Consider the following 19,955-nt stretch of genomic DNA (forward strand, 5'->3'; position numbering starts at 1 on the left):
TGGCGCTTTTATACAATAAAACAATTTTATAGAAAAAATATTTTTTGCATCGCTTTATTCTGAGAGCTATAACTTTTTGACTTTTCGGCTGATGGAGCTGTATGGCGGCTTTTTTTTGCGGAACAAGATGACGTTTTCAGCGGTACCATTTTTATTTCCATTTTGCTTTTTGATCGCATTTTTTTCCACTTTTTGTTTGGCGATATGATGAAAAAGCATAGTTTTTTGCTCCGTTTTTATTTATTTTTATTACGGTGTGCACAGAAGGAGTTAATTAGTGTGACAGTTTTATAGATCGGGTTGTTTCGGACGCGGCGATACCAAATATGTGTACTTTTTTTGTTTTTGCATAAATATACGGATTTGTTGGTTTAATATTTTATTTATTTAGTTTTATTTATTTTGGGATTGTTTTTAACAGTTTGAAAACATTTTTTAGACTTGTTTACATTTTTACTTAGTCCTGTATGGGACATTAATTTTTATTTTTCTAATCCCTGTTCTCATGCAATGCAATACACATTGCATGAGAACTTTGCTGACAGTTTCATACTGTCTGTCTCCTGCTGGACTCAGCTGCAGGCTGAGCTCAGCAGGACACCATATATGGCAGATCTGGAGGCGGTCATGTGACCTCCAGCTGCCATAACAACGGGAGGTCCTGGAAGAAATCAGGGGGCCGTCGGAGAGGTAAGTGGACGACCCCCTCTCCTCTCACTATCTTCTATATGCCGAGATCAATATAGATCGCGGCATATAGAAGATAGCAAAGGGTTAACATCATTGGGACCTAATCCAATCAGGTCCCGATGATGTCCCCTGTCAGAGCTGTCGCTCTGAACCGCAACCGCAGAACTTGCAGGACCCTGGGGGTCCTGAGGGCTGCGGGACCACCGACCGTTCATAAACGTCGGCGCTGCACAGAGCCCAGGCAGCGCCGACATTTATGTACAGTGGGCGGTCGGGAAGCGGTTAAACACATCCAATTGTGGAAATAGTTATTATTCCACGATCTATTGATTAAAGTGAACTTTTGTTTGTGGGAAAACTCCTTTAACTTTTAAAGGAACCACACCTTGTGTATGTGTAGAATTATCTTGGCTACAAGGCCAAATATATGAGAGGAAGTTTGTCAAGACACAAAAAGAGGAATAAACTTCTATTAGTGCTATATATATTTTTTGGGGGAAGAATTAGAGCCTGCAGTTACCCTAAGGATTCTTCCCTATCTGAGCACAGAGGACAGCACCCTAAAAAATGTGACAATAGCGCCCACGTGCCTCAAAGACTGTGTCCTGATCTGTTCCTAGATATGAACTTAATTTAAAAATCTATAAGTGGGACAATCCTCAATAAACTGTTGGAATCAATCAAGTAAGGAAACAGTGAATCCGCATTAATGTTTATTTTTTGATTAATTCCATCAACTGTACTCTATTAATGAGTCTGTCCAATTGCTCCCCTGATGAACCTCATGGATTGGTGGGGAAAGGTGTCTGGAAGGTTTATTGGTTTTGATGGATATGGGTCATTGTATCACATAAGTATTTCTGCCTAATTGGTATACATCTAATATTGTGGCCATTCTAATTTGCACATTTTTGCCTGCATGCTTCATTAATTAATTAATATTAATCTGAATACCATTGTGTGTACAGTCTCCATACTTTTTTAGTGCCATATGTATTGATCTTTTGTACTAGCACTTCTTTCAGTATGTACTTGTACTGTGAGTTTCAATACTTGGGAAATTAGGGTAATTTCCATGTCAAAATTTATTTTTATAATTAATTTTTGAGGATTGTCCCACCTTGAGAATAGATTAATAAACTAAATTCATATCTAGGGACAGCTCAGGGCAGAGTCTTCGAGGAGAAGGAGCGCCATTGTTCCATATTTTAGGATTCCAACCTCCGTGGACAGGTAAGGAAGAACCTTTAGATTAACTGCAGGCCCTAATTCTCTGTCCCAAAAAATACATATATCCCTAATAGGGGTTTATTCCTCTTTCTGTGCCTTGACAAATTTATTTTAATATATGTCACCTTGTTGCCAGGATGATTATACACATACACAAGGTCTGGTTCCTTTAAAAGTTAATGATTAATAAAGAATTAGAATTTTTAGCGGGATTTTCTTTCTGGTTTGGTTGTTTCACTGTGACCTCCTATAGCTTCTATATACAGTATATACTTATTTGTTTTCCTTCAATGTGTGTGTATATCTAACATTATACACTTTTGGCTGCAATGCTCACTGTAGAATGCAAAAAGACAGACATTGGGTAAATTAATAAGACATTTACTGTATATCACATACGTTATTACTTTTCATATTTTAGGCTAAATGTCCAGATAATAAAATGTAATAATCATAATAAATGGATATTTGTTTGTGGCGATTTGCTTTTACTTTGATCTTAAAGCAAATTTTTTGTTGATCATGATCAAAAACCAAATCAGCTGATTCAATAATAAAACATGGAATAATTAAATGCAAATATATTCTTAGAAACTAAGCACTGTATTGTTAATTCCACTATTTACTGTGTACTTATAAAATAACTGTCTTTGCATGTTGGCATTACATAATTTCTTCAATCTGCTTTTTTATTTTAGCATCTTTTCATCAGTTTGTTAAGCAACGTAGGAACATGTGCAAGGATTATTGTGGTTCGCGCTTGGGGAATTTTTCATACTTCAATGCCCAAATGCTGCTAGTCTCACTTCTTTCTTTTTATCAATGGGCTTGTGTTGTGTCATGTGGCAAATGTAGGATTATCTAATTTTAATCCTGTTGACATCCTCCCAAGAGACCTAAAAGGTTAAGTTTTCAATTTTCCACAACACACAATTGGTAAAAACATGAATTTCAATAAGTTTTACAACTTTTTAAATTTAAACATATTTATTAAAATATAAAATCATTCTGGGGTTTCACATTAGCCTATTCCTTCACTAAAAACAATTCTTCATCAAGATGGTAAAAAAATACATAAATTAATTCTAAAATAAAGTGCATATTTGATAATTTCAGTGAAACAATTTCAATATAATTTACAATTGCTTTTAACACCAAGTAACTCACACAAAAAAACACACATTTTATGTACTGTATATACAGTAAAGACCAAAAGTTTGGACACACCTTCTCATTTAAAGATTTTTCTGTATTTTCATGACTATGAAAATTGTACATTCACATTGAAGGCATCAAAACTATGAATTAACACATGTGGAATTATATACTTAACAAAAAAGTGTGAAACAACTGAAAATATGTCTTATATTCTAGGTTCTTCAAAGTAGCCACCTTTTGCTTTGATGACTGCTTTGCACACTCTTGGCATTCTCTTGATGAGCTTCAAGAGGTAGTCACCGGAAATGGTTTCCACGTCACAGGTGTGTCCTGTCAGGTTTATACGTGGGATTTCTTGCCTTATAAATAGGGTTGGGACCATCAGTTGTGTTGTGCAGAAATCTGGTGGATACACAGCTGATAGTCCTACTGAATAGACTGTTAGCTGCTTTTTTTCTTGCCATAATACAAATTCTAAGTAAAGAAAAACGAGTGGTCATCATTACTTTAAGAAATGAAGGTCAGTCAGTGCGAAAAATTGGGCAAACTTTGAAAGTGTCCCCAAGTGCAGTTGCAAAAACCATCAAGCGCTACAAAGAAACTGGCTCACATGAGGACCGCCCCAGGAAAGGAAGACCAAGAGTTACCTCTGCTTCTGAGGATAAGTTTATCCGAGTCACCAGCCTCAGAAATCGCAGGTTAACATCAGCTCAGATTAGAGACCAGGTCAATGCCACACAGAGTTCTAGCAGCAGACACATCTCTTCAACAACTGTTAAGAGGAGACTTTGTGCAGCAGGCCTTCATGGTAAAATAGCTGCTAGGAAACCACAGCTAAGGACAGGCAACAAGCAGAAGAGACTTGTTTGGGCTAAAGAACACAAGGAATGGACATTAGACCAGTGGAAATCTGTGCTTTGTTCTGATGAGTCCAAATTTGAGATCTTTGGTTCCAACCACCGTGTCTTTGTGCGACGCAGAAAAGGTGAACGGATGGACTCTACATGCCTGGTTCCCACCGTGAAGCATGGAGGAGGAGGTGTGATGGTGTGGGGGTGCTTTGCTGGTGACACTGTTGGGGATTTATTCAAAATTGAAGGCATACTGAACCAGCATGGCTACCACATCATCTTGCAGCGGCATGCTATTCCATCCGGTTTGCGTTTAGTTGGACCATCATTTATTTTTCAACAGGACAATGGCCCCAAACACACCGCCAGGCTGTGTAAGGGTTATTTGACCAAGAAGGAGAGTGATGGGGTTCTATGCCAGATGACCTGGCCTCCACAGTCACCAGACCTGAACCCAATCGAGATGGTTTGGGGTGAGCTGGACGGCAGAGTGAAGGCAAAAAGGGCCAACACAAGCTAAGCATCTCTGGGAACTCCTTCAAGATTGTTGGAAGACCATTTCCAGTGACTACCTCTTGAAGCTCATCAAGAGAATGCCAAGAGTGTGTACAGCAGTCATCAAAGCAAAAGGTGGCTACTTTGAAGAACCTAGAATATAAGACATATTTTCAGTTGTTTCACACTTTTTTGTTAAGTATATAATTCCACATGTGTTAATTCATAGTCTTGATGCCTTCAGTGTGAATGTACAATTTTCATAGTCAGAAAAATACAGAGAAATCAGGTGTGTCCAAACTTTTGGTCTGTACTATATATATATATATATATATATATATATATATATATATATATATATATATATACACACCCCCAGCAACATTCGGGCTATAAGGCACACACCCAATTTTCCTCCAAAATTTTGGAGGAAAAAAGTACGTCTCATAGTCCAAAAAATACGGTATATATAATATTTATGTGTAAATATATAGTTTAACATGTAGATTCCAAGACATGGATCCAGCACTTGGATTCTTAGTGACATGTCTATAGCCTAAAACTGCAAATGTAAAACTTAGATATTGGAAGAAAAAATATAGAGGTAGTAGGAAAGTGCCTTATTCTAAATGATACTTTCTGAAATGTAAAAAAATTAGAAGTTGTAGCTAGAAGATTGCTCTTGCAAGCTACACAATTTAATATGATTATTATATATCTACATTTTAGGTGTTTGGAAAAAAAAATTACCGTATTTTTCGGACAAAAAGATGCATTTTTCCCCCCCAAATTTGGGAGGAAAATGGGGGGTGCGTCTTATGGTCCGAACGTATAGCTTAACTGATAGTTACGGTGGTGGTGCTCCTTCAGGCGGTGGCGGCAGCAGCAGCACCAGAAGAGGTGAGATGCTGTGGGCCGGCGTCTGGCAGGGGGCCGGTGAGTGGCATGGCAGAGCGGTGTGCGCGGCTATCTTAATGAAGCTGTGATCTACAGGAAAATGGCCGCTCGAGCCGGTGCATGCGCAGACTGGTAATTCGGGCGTCCATTTTCCTGTAGATCACAGCTTCAGGAAAATGGCTGTGCACACCAGAAAGCTGCACACACCACTCTGCCACGCCGCTCACTGGCCCCCGGGCAGACACTGGCCCCAGCCCCCCAGGCAGACACCGGCCTTGGCCCGCAGCCATCTCACCTCTTCTGCTGCAGCCGCCAGGTTCCTGAGGGAGGGAACGGAGGGCTCCACCACCACCGCAACTCCCTGCTACTGGAACATCGGCTTCCTGAAGGACCCTGCCTCCTGTGACTCTCGCTCCACCGCGCCCCAGGTAAGATACCTATTCAGACTATACGACGGACCCCATCTTATAAAAAATATTTTTTCCTATATTCCACCCCAAAATATGGGGTGCATCTTATGGTCAGGTGCATGTCTTATACTCCGAAAAATACGGTATATACCATTGTCCTTTGTACTACCTTTACTTTTGTGAGAGATCAATATATTTCTCATCAATTTTCCAGTCAGTGCTTAAAAATTAGAAGTGGTGGGCTAAGTAGTCTGCACATTAGTAGATGCAAGTGTGCAGACGATTTCATTATGGAGATTTCAGAATATTATAGTAACTTGGTGTGGTGTCTCCTGGAGAAGTACTTTATGGCAATTATAAGCGACAAGGGTTGCCAAAACCTAGGTAGAATTTTAGGAGAGCAGACAAACTAGTAACTATTGGTAATATCTGGTAAACACACTATGTTGGTCTTCTATTATCCTTCCCAACATGTTTGCTCATTTTGATTCTTCCTATAGCAGGTAAACGCTTTTGTCAGTCAGTGGTAGCCTAAGAGTTTTCAAGAGATGTAGAAATGAGGGGGGGTTGTAAGATAAGCCTAACAGCAGTCTCTGGTGCTGTTAAAACATTGGAAATTAGTTGGCATAGTTTGGTGTAATAAATAGTACCTTGTTGAAAATATTGTTTTATGGATTGCTTTCACTGAGAAATACGAGTATTCAGTACAAATTTAGTATAATAAATAATATATTAAAATTCCTAAATTTCTTTTTTTTTTTAGACTTTGCTATACTAACATAGTGGTCTGTGTCTACTGCACTCTCTCTTTCATTTTATCATTCTGCATTTTACTCATCCGGCTGAAATGCAATGTTTGTTTTTCCAACATAGGTGACTTGTTTCAAGGATTTCTTCTTTTTCGGCTTAACAATGCTCTCTTGCCTTGGTAGACCATGATTATTCAAGCCAGAAAGTACAGATGGTGGGGATGTTGTCAGTAGATCCACAGGCTGTGAAGTAAGCTCAGTTGACTGTCTCATCTGCTGTATTTTCTGTCTCTGTTCACTATTAAAAGAAACCATAAAATATATATCACTTTTACAGAATGCATATTTACAGACTTCGAGCACTGATAAAAGGGACAATAAATCACAAAATAAATAATTGTCTTTTGAAAAGGAAGCGGTCACCTGGTTCATGCTGCCCAAACCACTGGCAAAAATGAATCAGAGCCTAATTACATTATTGCATCCAGAAAAACAGATTCCGGACTGAGCAAATAATATACATCAAACCATAAGGAAAATATATAGCAAATGTCTAGCAAAGGAGAGTGGTGACATATACTTGCTAGGACGTGAATGGCAGACCATTCGGAAATATTCAGAAAACCAAAAGCTTAAGCCCATGACATATGGTCATAGAAGGTCAGAATACATAAATGGTTAAAAAATATACAGTACAGACCAAAAGTTTGGACACACCTTCTCATTTAAAGATTTTTCTGTATTTTCGTGACTATGAAAATTGTACATTCACACTGAAGGCATCAAAACTATGAATTAACACATGTGGAATTATATACTTAACAAAAAAGTGTGAAACAACTGAAAATATGTCTTATAGCCTAGGTTCTTCAAAGTAGCCACCTTTTGCTTTGATGACTGCTTTGCACACACTTGGCATTCTCTTGATGAGCTTCAAGAGGTAGTCACTGGAAATGGTTTTCACTTCACAGGTGTGCCCTGTCAGGTTTAATAAGTGGGATTTCTTGCATTATAAATGGGGTTGGGACCATCAGTTGTGTTGTGCAGAAGTCTGGTGGATACACAGCTGATAGTCCTACTGAATAGACTGTTAGAATTTGTATTATGGCAAGAAAAAAAGCAGCTAAGTAAAGAGAAACGAGTGGCCATCGTTACTTTAAGAAATGAAGGTCAGTCAGTCTGAAAAATTGGGCAAATTTTGAAAGTATCCCCAAGTGCAGTTGCAAAAACCATCAAGCGCTACAAAGAAACTGGCTCACATGAGGACCGCCCCAGGAAAGGAAGACCAAGGGTCACCTCTGCTTCTGAGGATAAGTTTATCCGAGTCACCAGCCTCAGAAATCGCAGGTTAACAGCAGCTCAGATTAGAGACCAGGTCAATGCCACACAAAGTTCTAGCAGCAGACACATCTCTTCAACAACTGTTAAGAGGAAACTTTGTGCAGCGGGCATTCATGGTAAAATAGTTGCTAAAAAACCACTGCTAAGGACAGGCAACAAGCAGAAGAGCTTTGTTTGGGCTAAAGAATGTAACGGGTCTGGGAGGCGGAACCTCTGAGCTACTATACAAGGGGGCGGTCCTTGTAAGGGAGCGGGTGGCGACCAGGGAAGATGGGCAGGAGGTCACAGCAGGTGACCGGGACAGTCTCTGAGTGAACGGGCTGGAGGTCACGGCAAGTGACCGGGGCAGTCTCTGAATGAACGGGCAGATGGTCACGGCAAGTGACCGGGGCAGTCTCTGGATGAACGGGCAGATGGTCACGGCAAGTGACCGGGGCAGTCTCTAGGTAAAGGGTTGGTACGACCTGTGGCGGCTGATGATAGACGTGAGCTCCCAGGTGAGCAGGCGAGAGTCTCTGGATGAACGGGTGGTCACAGCATGTGATGGCGGAGCCTCCAGGAAGACCAACAGACAGGCGGCAGATGAGCACTCCCAGGTGAGCGGACAGAAGTCTCTGGACAGGCGGGTGGTCACAGCACGTGACGGCAGAGCCTCCAGGTAGGCTAGCAGACAGGCAGCAGATGAGCGCTCCCAGGTGAGCGAGCAGGAGTCACTGGACAGGCAGGTGGTCACAGCACGTGACGGCGGAGCCTCCAGGTAGACTAGCAGGCAGGTAGCAGGTGTGTGCTCCCAGGTGAGCGGGCAAGCTGGTCCATAGACAGACTGACAAGAGTTGGAAGGCAGACCGTCGGACCTCAGGCAAGCAGGCAGGTGGCTGATGTGCGCTCCCAGGTGAGCGGGCAGGCTGGTCCTTAGACAGACTGACAGGAGTAGTAAGGCAGACCGTCGGACCTCAGACTAGCAGGCAGGTAGCAGATAATCAGGCAGGAATCTGGCAGGTAACTGGCAACGGGACCTGAGGGCTGAAGCAGAGTAGTGAACAGTGCAACAACATTGCTCGGGCACCTCCATTTTGGAGGAGGTGCCTTATATATGGTGAAGTCCTCCGGCCATTGGCCGGGGACTCCTTAGGACGGCGCGCGCGGCCCCTTTAAGAGGGAGGGAGAGCGCGCGCGCGCGCCCTAAGCACAGTGGACGGGAAGGAGCGCGCACTGCCAGCAGAGCGGGAGGAGGACGCCGGGCACGGAGCAGGGAGGTGAGGGGAACAGCGTCCCTGCCTAGCAGAGGGCAGGGACGCCGGCGCTACAGTACCCCCCCTTTAGGCCCCCCCTTTTTTAGGCCAGACAGAAATTTAGCTAGGATAAGAGGGGCATGGATGTTCTCCCGGGGCTCCCACGTTCTCTCCTCAGGACCAAACCCCCTCCAATCCACTAGAAAAAAGGTCTTTCCTCTTACCCTTTTGGTGGCAAGAATGTTCTCTACCTCAAACTCGTCCTCAGCAGAAACCGGAGCAGGAGGCGTACCTGTAGACTTGGAAAAAGAGTTAAGTACCACAGGTTTGAGGAGAGATACATGGAAGGAGTTAGGGATCCGTAAGTTGGCTGGGAGTTTTAATTTATAGGCCACCGGGTTGATCTGACTGATGACCTCCAGAGGACCGATGAACCGAGGCCCTAACTTGTAAGAAGGTATCTTGAGTCGGACATATTTAGACGAGAGCCAGACTTTATCTCCAGGACGAAATTGTGGAGGATCCAGGCGTTTTTTGTCAGCGTGTCTTTTCATCCGTTCGGACGACTGGAGGAGTGCGGATCGGGTACTCTCCCAAATGGAGGAAAATTTGCTAACGAGAGATTCCGCAGCCGGGTTGTCCACAGAGGTGGAGACAGGAAAAGGAATCCGAGGATGCTGACCGAAGACTACAAAAAACGGGGATTTGGAAGAGGATTCGCTCTCGTGATTGTTATAGGAGAACTCGGCCCATGGTAGGAGATCCACCCAGTCAGAATGATGGGCATTAACGAAGTGCCGGAGGTAACTGGTCAGGTTCTGATTGATCCGCTCCACTTGACCATTAGACTGTGGGTGGTAAGCGGAAGAGAAGTCCAGGGTGACGTCTAGCAGTTTACAAGTGGCTCTCCAGAAACGTGAGGTGAACTGTACCCCACGATCCGACACGATGTGGAGGGGCAGGCCATGAAGACGGAAGATGTGGCGGATAAAGTCTTTAGCCAGCTCGGGTGCAGACGGGAGACCAGGCAGGGGAATAAAGTGAGCCATCTTGGAAAAGCGGTCAGCGACCACCCAAATGACCGTACAACCGGCAGAGACGGGGAGATCAGTTATGAAGTCCATAGCAATATGCTGCCAGGGGGCAGCAGGCACAGGAAGCGGAAGAAGGCGACCGGCTGGCAGGTGTCTCGGGACTTTGTTGCGGGCGCAGGACACACAGGCAGAAACAAAGTCTATTACGTCCTTGTGCAGGGTAGGCCACCAGTAGTGCCGGGCAATAAGCTGGAGGGTCTTTTTCTGACCGGCGTGGCCAGCTAGTTTAGACGAGTGACCCCAGTGTAGGATCTTCTCCCGATCAGGTACTGATACGAACGTCTTACCGGGAGGGAGACGATTTAGGCTCACGGGAGCCACCTGCATTACTCTGGCGGGATCGATGATATGTTTAGGTTCTTCCTCGAGATCGGACACCAGAAAGGATCGGGACAAGGCATCTGCTTTGACGTTTTTGTCAGCCGGGCGAAAATGAAGAACAAAATCAAAGCGAGCAAAAAACAAGGACCACCGGGCTTGGCGCGGGTTAAGTCTCTGGGCATGCTGGAGGTAAGCCAAGTTCTTGTGGTCAGTGTAAATTATTACCGGGTGAAGAGCCCCCTCGAGTAGGTAACGCCACTCCTCCAATGCCAGTTTGATGGCCAATAACTCTCGGTCTCCTATGGAATAGTTGCGCTCAGAAGAGGAGAAGAGTTTGGAGAAGAAGCCACAAGTTACCATTCTCCCGGAAGATGATTTTTGAGTAAGTACAGCTCCGGCTCCAGAGGAGGAGGCGTCAACTTCCAGGAAGAACTGCTTGTTGCCGTCCGGGCGATGCAGCACCGGGGCGGAAGAGAAGGCCTGTTTTAGGGAAAGAAAGGCCTCCTCTGCTTCGGGCGGTCACTCTTTGGGATTAGTACCCTTACGGGTGAGCGCGGAAATTGGGGCAGTCCGGGAAGAGAAGTGTGGTATGAAGAGGCGGTAGTAGTTGGCGAAGCCCAGGAATCGCTGAATGGCCTTCAACCCCTCCGGTCGAGGCCATTTCTCGATGGCAGACAGTTTCTCTGGATCCATTCGTAGGCCGGTCTGAGAAATAATGTAGCCCAAAAACGGAAGCGAGGTCTACTCAAAGAGGCATTTCTCGTATTTAGCGAAGAGGTGATTCTGCCTGAGCCTGAGCAGGACCTGACGAACGTCCCTCCGGTGAGTCTGGAGATCCGGAGAGAAGACCAAGATGTCGTCCAGGTACACCACTACGCAGGAGTAGAGAAGGTCCCGGAAGATGTCATTGACCAACTCTTGAAAGACGGCAGGAGCGTTACAGAGACCAAAGGGCATTACCAGATATTCATAGTGGCCGTCCCGGGTGTTGAATGCCGTCTTCCATTCATCCCCCTGACGGATACGAACCAGGTTGTACGCCCCACGGAGGTCCAGTTTGGTGAAGATTCTAGCCCCCCTCAGACGATCAAATAACTCCGGAATGAGCGGAAGGGGGTACTTATTCTTCACCGTGATCTGGTTAAGGCCTCTATAGTCTATACAGGGACGGAGAGAGCCGTCCTTCTTTTTGACGAAAAAGAAGCCTGCTCCCGCCGGGGAGGTAGATTTCCGGATGAATCCCCTGGCCAGATTCTCCTCAATATATTCGGACATCGACCGGGTCTCAGCAGCGGATAAAGGATAAATACGCCCACGGGGAGGAGTAGTACCAGGTAACAGGTCGATAGGGCAGTCGTATGGTCTGTGAGGAGGTAGTGTCTCTGCTTCCTTTTTATTAAAGACATCAGCATAAGACCAATAAGGAATCGGAAGTCCAGGTAGATTAGCTGGGGTAGGAGAAGGACGGACGGGATGGACGGGAACCAGACAGGTATTATGGCAGTCCTGTCCCCAGCGAAGGACTTCTCCGGTCTGCCAGTCAAGCACGGGTGCATGTCTCTGGAGCCAAGATAGGCCTAGCAAGAGGGCGTGAGAGAGTCCAGGCAGAACATGAAAGGAGATACTCTCAGAATGCAGCATTCCCACCTGCAGAGTAATGGATTCAGTGATGAGTTGGATGGGGCGTGGTAAGAGGCCCCCATCCACGGCAGCAACAGACAAGGGTACAGTCAGAGGTTTGGTGGGGATGCGGTATTTCTCTACCAGGGACTGTGAAATAAGATTCCTGGCTGCTCCAGAGTCAAGTTGGGCTAGTTCGAAATAACGATTCTCCCCGCAGACGATTGAGACTGACAGCAGCAGAGATGGAGAGGATTTATTCTTGTCTAGGTTGACCTCTCTGAGCCAACCTAGACACAGGCGTTTCCCGACCTCTCCGGGCAGGCACTGATCCGGTGCTCCTTACTGCCACAGTAGAAGCAGCTCCCTTCGGCACGGCGTAAGTCCTGACTGGTTTTGACCATCTTGGTCTGGTCAACCTGCATAGACTCAGGAGAGTGTACCTGGGTAGAGACGGAGGGAGTGACGGGTTTCTGAAAAGTAGGAGCTAGACATGGTAACCTCCTCTCACGGGTGACCTCTTTGGCACGCTCCTGGAACCGTAGGTCAATCCGGGTGGCAAGAGTTATTAGGTCATCGAGAGTGGTAGGAATGTCCCGACCGGCAAGTTCATCTTTAATACGGCCGGACAGACCCTCCCAGAAGACGGATACCAGAGCGTCGTTATCCCAGGCCAGCTCCGAGGCAAGGGTACGGAACTGTATGGCATATTGGCCCACGGTGAGACTTCCCTGACGGAGGCGTAGCAGTGATGATGCGGATGAGGTCTTCCGTCCGGGTTCGTCGAAGACTTTCCGGAAAGCCGTGAGAAAAGCAGGCAAGTTGGACACCAGGGGGTCTCCTCTCTCCCATAGAGGATTTAGCCAGGCCAGGGCCTCCCCGGTGAGATGGGACATGATGAATGCAATTTTGGCCCGGTCGGAGTTAAACTGGTGGGACAATAGTTCAAAGTGCAGGGTGCACTGATTTATGAAGCCCCGAGCCTGGGCGGACTCGCCTCCGAAGCGAGGAGGTGCAGAAAGCCGGGGTAGGATACCATGGTATTAGTGGGCAGCGGAGCTGCCGGATTGCGAGACATGGCACTGGCGGAGGTTGCTGGTGGAGCAGTCAGAGTGTCCAGGCGAGTATTGACATTCCGCAGGTGACCCAGGATGGACTCCTGTTGGGACCTTTGACGGGACAGTTCATGACACAGGTCCGAGAGCGAGGGAGCTTGGGTGCCACCGGGTTCCATGGCCCGAGCAAACTGTAACGGGTCTGGGAGGCGGAACCTCTGAGCTACTATACAAGGGGGCAGTCCTTGTGAGGGAGCGGGTGGCGACCAGGGAAGATGGGCAGGAGGTCACAGCAGGTGACCGGGACAGTCTCTGAGTGAACGGGCAGATGGTCACGGCAAGTGACCGGGGCAGTCTCTGGATGAACGGGCAGATGGTCACGGCAAGTGACCGGGGCAGTCTCTAGGTAAAGGGTTGGTACGACCTGTGGCGGCTGATGATAGACGTGAGCTCCCAGGTGAGCAGGCGAGAGTCTCTGGATGAACGGGTGGTCACAGCATGTGACGGCGGAGCCTCCAGGAAGACCAACAGACAGGCGGCAGATGAGCACTCCCAGGTGAGCGGGCAGAAGTCTCTGGACAGGTGGGTGGTCACAGCACGTGACGGCAGAGCCTCCAGGTAGGCTAGCAGACAGGCAGCAGATGAGCGCTCCCAGGTGAGCGAGCAGGAGTCACTGGACAGGCAGGTGGTCACAGCACGTGACGGCGGAGCCTCCAGGTAGACTAGCAGGCAGGTAGCAGGTGTGTGCTCCCAGGTGAGCGGGCAAGCTGGTCCATAGACAGACTGACAGGAGTTGGAAGGCAGACCGTCGGACCTCAGGCAAGCAGGCAGGTGGCTGATGTGCGCTCCCAGGTGAGCGGGCAGGCTGGTCCTTAGACAGACTGACAGGAGTAGTAAGGCAGACCGTCGGACCTCAGACTAGCAGGCAGGTAGCAGATAATCAGGCAGGAATCTGGCAGGTAACTGGCAACGGGACCTGAGGGCTGAAGCAGAGTAGTGAACAGTGCAACAACATTGCTCGGGCACCTCCATTTTGGAGGAGGTGCCTTATATATGGTGAAGTCCTCCGGCCATTGGCCGGGGACTCCTTAGGACGGCGCGCGCGGCCCCTTTAAGAGGGAGGGAGAGCGCGCGCGCGCCCTAAGCACAGTGGACGGGAAGGAGCGCGCGCTGCCAGCAGAGCGGGAGGAGGACGCCGGGCACGGAGCAGGGAGGTGAGGGGAACAGCGTCCCTGCCTAGCAGAGGGCAGGGACGCCGGCGCTACAAAGAACACAAGGAATGGACATTAGACCAGTGGAAATCTGTGCTTTGGTCTGATGAGTCCAAATTTGAGATCTTTGGTTCCAACCACCGTGTCTTTGTGCGACGCAGAAAAGGTGAACGAATGGACTCTACATGCCTGGTTCCCATCGTGAAGCATGGAGGAGGAGGTGTGATGGTGTGGGGGTGCTTTGCTTTTGACAATGTTGGGGATTTATTCAAAATTGAAGGCATACTGAACCAGCATGGCTACCACAGCATCTTGCAGCGGCATGCTATTCCATCCGGTTTGCGTTTAGTTGGACCATCATTTCTTTTTCAACAGGACAATGACCCCAAACACACCTCCAGGCTGTGTAAGGGCTATTTGACCAAGGGGGAGAGTGATGGGGTGCTACGCCAGATGACCTGGCCTCCACAGTCACCAGACCTGAACCCAATCGAGATGGTTTGGGGTGAGCTGGACCGCAGAGTGAAAGCAAAAGGCCCAACAAGTGCTAAGCATCTCTGGGAACTCCTTCAAGATTGTTGGAAAACCATTTCCGGTGACTACCTCTTGAAGCTCATCAAGAGAATGCCAAGAGTGTGCAAAGCAGTCCTCAAAGCAAAAGGTGGCTACTTTGAAGAACCTAGAATATAAGACATATTTTCAGTTGTTTCACACTTTTTTGTTAAGTATGTAATTCCACATGTGTTAATTCATAGTTTTGATGCCTTCAGTGTGAATGTACAATTTTCATAGTCAAGAAAATACAGAAAAATCTTTAAATGAGAAGGTGTGTCCAAACTTTTGGTCTGAACCACACAGGAGCTAATCATACACAAGCGAGAAACAACCATGCATGTGGTACATCATGCATAGTAAGAAAAAAGAAAAACTAGTTCACCCAAGCTATAGGCGCATAGAAGCACAGGATCAACCGGACCAGGTATGACTATGTCCAAAAAAATAGAGTTGATCCAGCTTCTTGTAAATTTGCTGATTTATTGAAAAATAGGAGAACTTTTAAAACATGCTATTTAAAAATAGCAACATGGCAGCTACGAGTTTCAAAAAGCACACATCGTTTTTTATCTCAGCTGCTCAGACAAAGAACACCATGTGCGTTTGAAATGCGTAGATGCCATGTTGCTTTTTTAAATAGCATGTTTTAAAAATTCTCCTACTTTTCAATAAATCTGCAACTCTGTTTTTTTGGTCGACATCATGCATAGTATAGCGTGTTGATGACCACACAGTAAGAGTAACGAGTAAAAAGATTGTTATCAGTAGGTAAAGATGTGAATGCAGTAGCATGAATCAAATATAATTCAGGGACGAAGAGATTATTCCGAAACGTGCGTCGGGGTGTGCGCCACACTCAGTGTTCAAGCCCACCAAGGTAGTAGTCTTTATTCTTTTATACCTTCTTCCCAACTTGCACTCTTTGGTTTACATGATTTATACCATCTAACCAGCATGTGCAGGGCCTTCACCTATTCATAGCCTTTTATACGAATACTTTACCACCTTTAATTCAACTGTCTTACATGTATACTGTTGGTCAGTGATAAGTTGTTGTGTGCATCTAGTCCCCATGTGGTTTATTCAGTACCTAAATCTCACGTCCCAACATTAGTTACACCCCTTATGTATTATTCTCTACTATAGGGACTATGCTGACCACATCATTAGGTTTGTCTGTTGGGCTATATTGTATATGACATCTTTACCTACTGAGCACAACTTTTTACTTGTTACTCTTTCTGTGTGTTCATCAACATGTTGTACTATGTATGCATGATGTACCACATGCATGGTTGTTTCTCGCTTGTGTATGATTAGCTCCTGTGTGGTTCAGGATATATATTTTTTTAACCATTTATGTATTTATATAATTATTGTATCTGATGCTATGCAGTGTGGGCACCCGTTTTCTTCAGTGCCACCATGTAACCATTTGCTTGTTAAATAAAGTTTTTTACTTTTATGAATACATGTATTCTGACCTTCTATAACTATATGTTGTGTTTCCATGATTGCACCCACGTATAGTTCAGAGAAAATATACTTTAATGATCTGGTTGGGGACCATAGCCACTGATGAGTCTGCTCCAGTGCCACCCTCGCTGATTTACAAGTCTCTCCCATAGCAAGAGATCTGTCACCTCTAGCAGGGAAGAGACGACAGGGGACAGAGCCAGGCTAGTCTTGTCTCAGCTACGGTCCCTAACCGGACCTATAAAGTATATTTAGTTCTGAAACGCCAGAGCTTTTAAGAGAAAGATATACCTGGCTGCAATCACATAGGCTATAATTCATGCTGTTCTTGGTAAGGGCATCATCAAACAGGTTCCCTTTAAAGGCAGTCTCCACTTTCTATCCACAAAAATTGTGAAAATGCTCTAATCAAGTATTAATCACAATTTCAGAAATCAGCAGCTACGGTATGTGTTTTTTTACATTGGTTCCAGGAAGTTCCTGTTTTTTTACCTTTAGTACTGTGTGAATGAAGACCAGTGCTCTCCAGGGAAACATTAGTTCATGTGACTGCACACTGAAATAGTCAGAGAGTGCAAAGCTGATACCTATTTGGATACATAGCAAAAAGGAGCCTTTTAACCCCTTAATGACCGCCATAACGCATTTTTACGGCGGCAGTTAAGGGTACTTATTCCTCAGCGCCGTGAAAAGGCGTCGCTGATGAATAAGGCTGTAGCGCCCTCCAGAGTCGGAAAATATGATCAGGGCCGTTTTTAATGGTCCCCTGTCATGTGATTGCCGATATTCACTGAATAACAGCGATCACAAAAAAAAAAGTGTGCCCGTGGTTTACAATCATTTCTCTCTCCTCTGACATGATATACATGTCAGAGGAGAGAGAAATGAAGCCCCCCCAAGCCCACCCGGTACCTCCGCCATCCTCTGACCACCCCCGGATCCTCCCTCTGCCTCCGGCATCTTGTGGCAGAAAAAAAATGGAGGGAGCATGCGCAGTGCGCCCGCCGAGATCTGCCGGCCGGTGCCCGGCAACAACAAGGAATTTTCCCTATTGGTTCATTTTGATCACGGTGAGAAACACTGTGATAAAGCCATCCCTTGTAGACTGTGAGCCCTCGCGGGCAGGGTCCTCTCTCCTCCTGTACCAGTCGCTGAATTGTATTGTTCATAATTATTTTACTTGTTTTTTTATTATGTATACCCCTTTTCACACGTAAAGTGCCATGGAATAAATGGCACTATAATAATAAATAAGAAATTAAACATGGAGTCTGAAACCTGTCCGATAGGCCATACATACAGACTTTATGTGAATTTTGACATGGTTAGAATAAAGTTGGATGATTTTATGATTAACTCACTGGATGCTGGACTATGTATTTTTCAGATTGATGCTGAGACTTCCATGCAAAGGAGGGACTCTTGTCAAAAGTAGTGAGCTGACAAAATTTCTTTTGTTTTATCTCTAACAAGTGGCAGATATAGTGCCTTGAAAAAATATTCATACCCAGTGACATTTTATACATTTTTTCACGTCTACACCCACAAACTTACAAATAGTTTATGATATTAGATAAAGGAGGAGCTTGTAGGCTGATCACTAACAGCAGCTGCGAATTAATAGACACAGAACCACTGCGTGTGTCAGTGGGTAGGTGTAACAAGAGTTTAGGTTATATAATTCGCGCTAAGGTAGTGAGGCGGACTTGAATCTGAGTCCGCCTCACTACCTTAGCGCGAATTATATAACCTAAACTCTTGTTAAAAATAGTTTATTTGGATTTTATATGATACTTTGTGTTGGTGTATTTGTGAAGTGTAAAGGAAATGATAAATGGTTTTCTAATTATTTTCAAAATAAAAATATTAAAATTGTGACGTACATTCATATTCAGCCACCTGAGTCAATAAGCTGTAGGACCACTTTTCACTGCTGCATGTCTTTTAGGGTAAGTCTCTACCAACTTGCACATCTAATATTTTTGCCCAATCTTTTTTGTAAACTAGCTCTAGCTCAGTAAAATTGGATGGAGAGCATCTGTGAACTGCAAATCTCAGTTCTTGCCACAGATTCTCAATAGGATTTAGGTCTGGACTTTGACTGGGCAATTCAAGTACATGAATATGCTTTCACCTAAACCATTAAATTGTAGCTCTGGCAGTATGTTTAGTGTTGTTGTCCTGCTGGAAGGAGAATTTACTCCCAGTCTTGTCTTTTGCAGCCTCTAACAGGTTTTCATCCAAGGATTGCCCTGTATTTAGCGCCATCCATTTTCTCATCAACTCTGACTAGCTTCCTTGTGCCTGAAGAAAAGCATCCTGACAGCATCTGCCACCACCATGTTTGACGGTGGGGGTGGTATTTTTAGGGTGATGTGCACTGTTAGTTTTCAACCACACATGGCGTTTTGCTTTTAGCCCAAAAAGTTCTACTTTGGTCTTATTTGACCAGAGCACCTTCTTCCACATGCTAGCTGTGTCCCCCTACACATTTTTTTGCAAACTGCAAATGGGACTTTTTATGGCTTGCTTTCAAAAATGGCTTTCTTATTGCCACTCTTCCATAAAGGCCAGATTTGTGGAGTATACGACTAATAGTTGTCCTGTGGATAAATTCTCTCACCTAACTGTGGATCTCTGCAGCTTCTCCAGAGTGATCATCGGCCTCTTGGCCGATTCTCTAACTAGTGCTCTCCTTGCTTGAAATGTCAGTTTAAGTGCATGGTCCTGTTTTTGTAGGTTTGCAGTTATGACATACTCCCTACATTTATGGATGATGGATTGAAAAGTGCTCCGTGAGATGCTCAGAGCTTGGGCTATTTTTTTTTTTTTTTAATAACCTAACCTTGCTTTACTATTCTCCACAATTTATTCCTTACCTGGTGTGTTCATTGGTTTTCATGATGCAGTTGGATCCCTTCTGTTCTCAAACAAACCCCTGAGACCTTTACAGAACAGCTGTAGTTATGCTGAAAATAAATTACACACAGCTGCACTCAATTTACTAATTATGTGACTTCTAGGGGCAATTGGTCACTCAGGACTTTATTTAGGGGTATGAGACTACAGAGGGCTGAATACAAATGCATATCACAATTTTCAGATTTCATTAAAATAATTAGAAAACCATGTATCATTTTCTTTATACTTCACAAATACTTGCTACTTTGTGTTAATATAGCAAATCAAATCCCAATAAAATACATTTAGGTTTGTGGGTGTAAGATGAAAAATGTGGAAAATGTCACGGGGTTTGAATACTTTTTCAAGGCACTATACTTTATTTTTCTATAGAATAAATTCAGATTCTTATGCAGAAAGGCTATAAAAATGTTAACTTTAGGTCAGTGATGTCTGTAGGAGTGGAAATTGTACAAAGAATAGGGTAAGAACACGTTATAAATCTCAAAGTAATATAGAATCCAAGCACAATAGTTAACGATCTGAAGATGTCTTTTACATTGATAACATCTGTGCTACCATCATAAAACCAGTGAACACTAGTGTTCATGGAAGCTACCACAGAGGAAACCACTACACTCCGAAAAACACATCACAGCTTGTCAAATG

The 19,955-nt window shown here is 44.9% G+C and overlaps 1 protein-coding gene across 7 annotated transcripts in view; it reads right to left on the minus strand.

Annotated features, from left to right (window-relative positions):
• Positions 1-4,750: 4,750 nt before the first annotated feature.
• The window catches only part of AHI1 (Abelson helper integration site 1), a 280,181-nt gene continuing 264,976 nt past the window's right edge, over positions 4,751-19,955 (minus strand). For 2 of the 7 annotated variants that reach the window (XM_073671289.1, XM_073671290.1), the window contains exon 25: positions 4,754-6,778. In XM_073671289.1, the coding sequence (XP_073527390.1) occupies positions 6,562-6,778 (217 nt within the window). In that variant the 3' untranslated portion in view covers positions 4,754-6,561. Of the gene's footprint in view, positions 6,779-19,955 lie in introns of all 7 variants that reach the window. The other 5 variants (XM_073671287.1, XM_073671288.1, XM_073671294.1 and 2 more) reach the window with 4 other exon arrangements.

The sequence above is a fragment of the Phyllobates terribilis genome, unplaced genomic scaffold (genome assembly GCF_046119375.1).
Source record: "Phyllobates terribilis strain yellow unplaced genomic scaffold, ASM4611937v1 Scaffold_3__8_contigs__length_932513732, whole genome shotgun sequence".
NCBI classification, from domain to species: Eukaryota; Metazoa; Chordata; class Amphibia; order Anura; family Dendrobatidae; genus Phyllobates; species Phyllobates terribilis.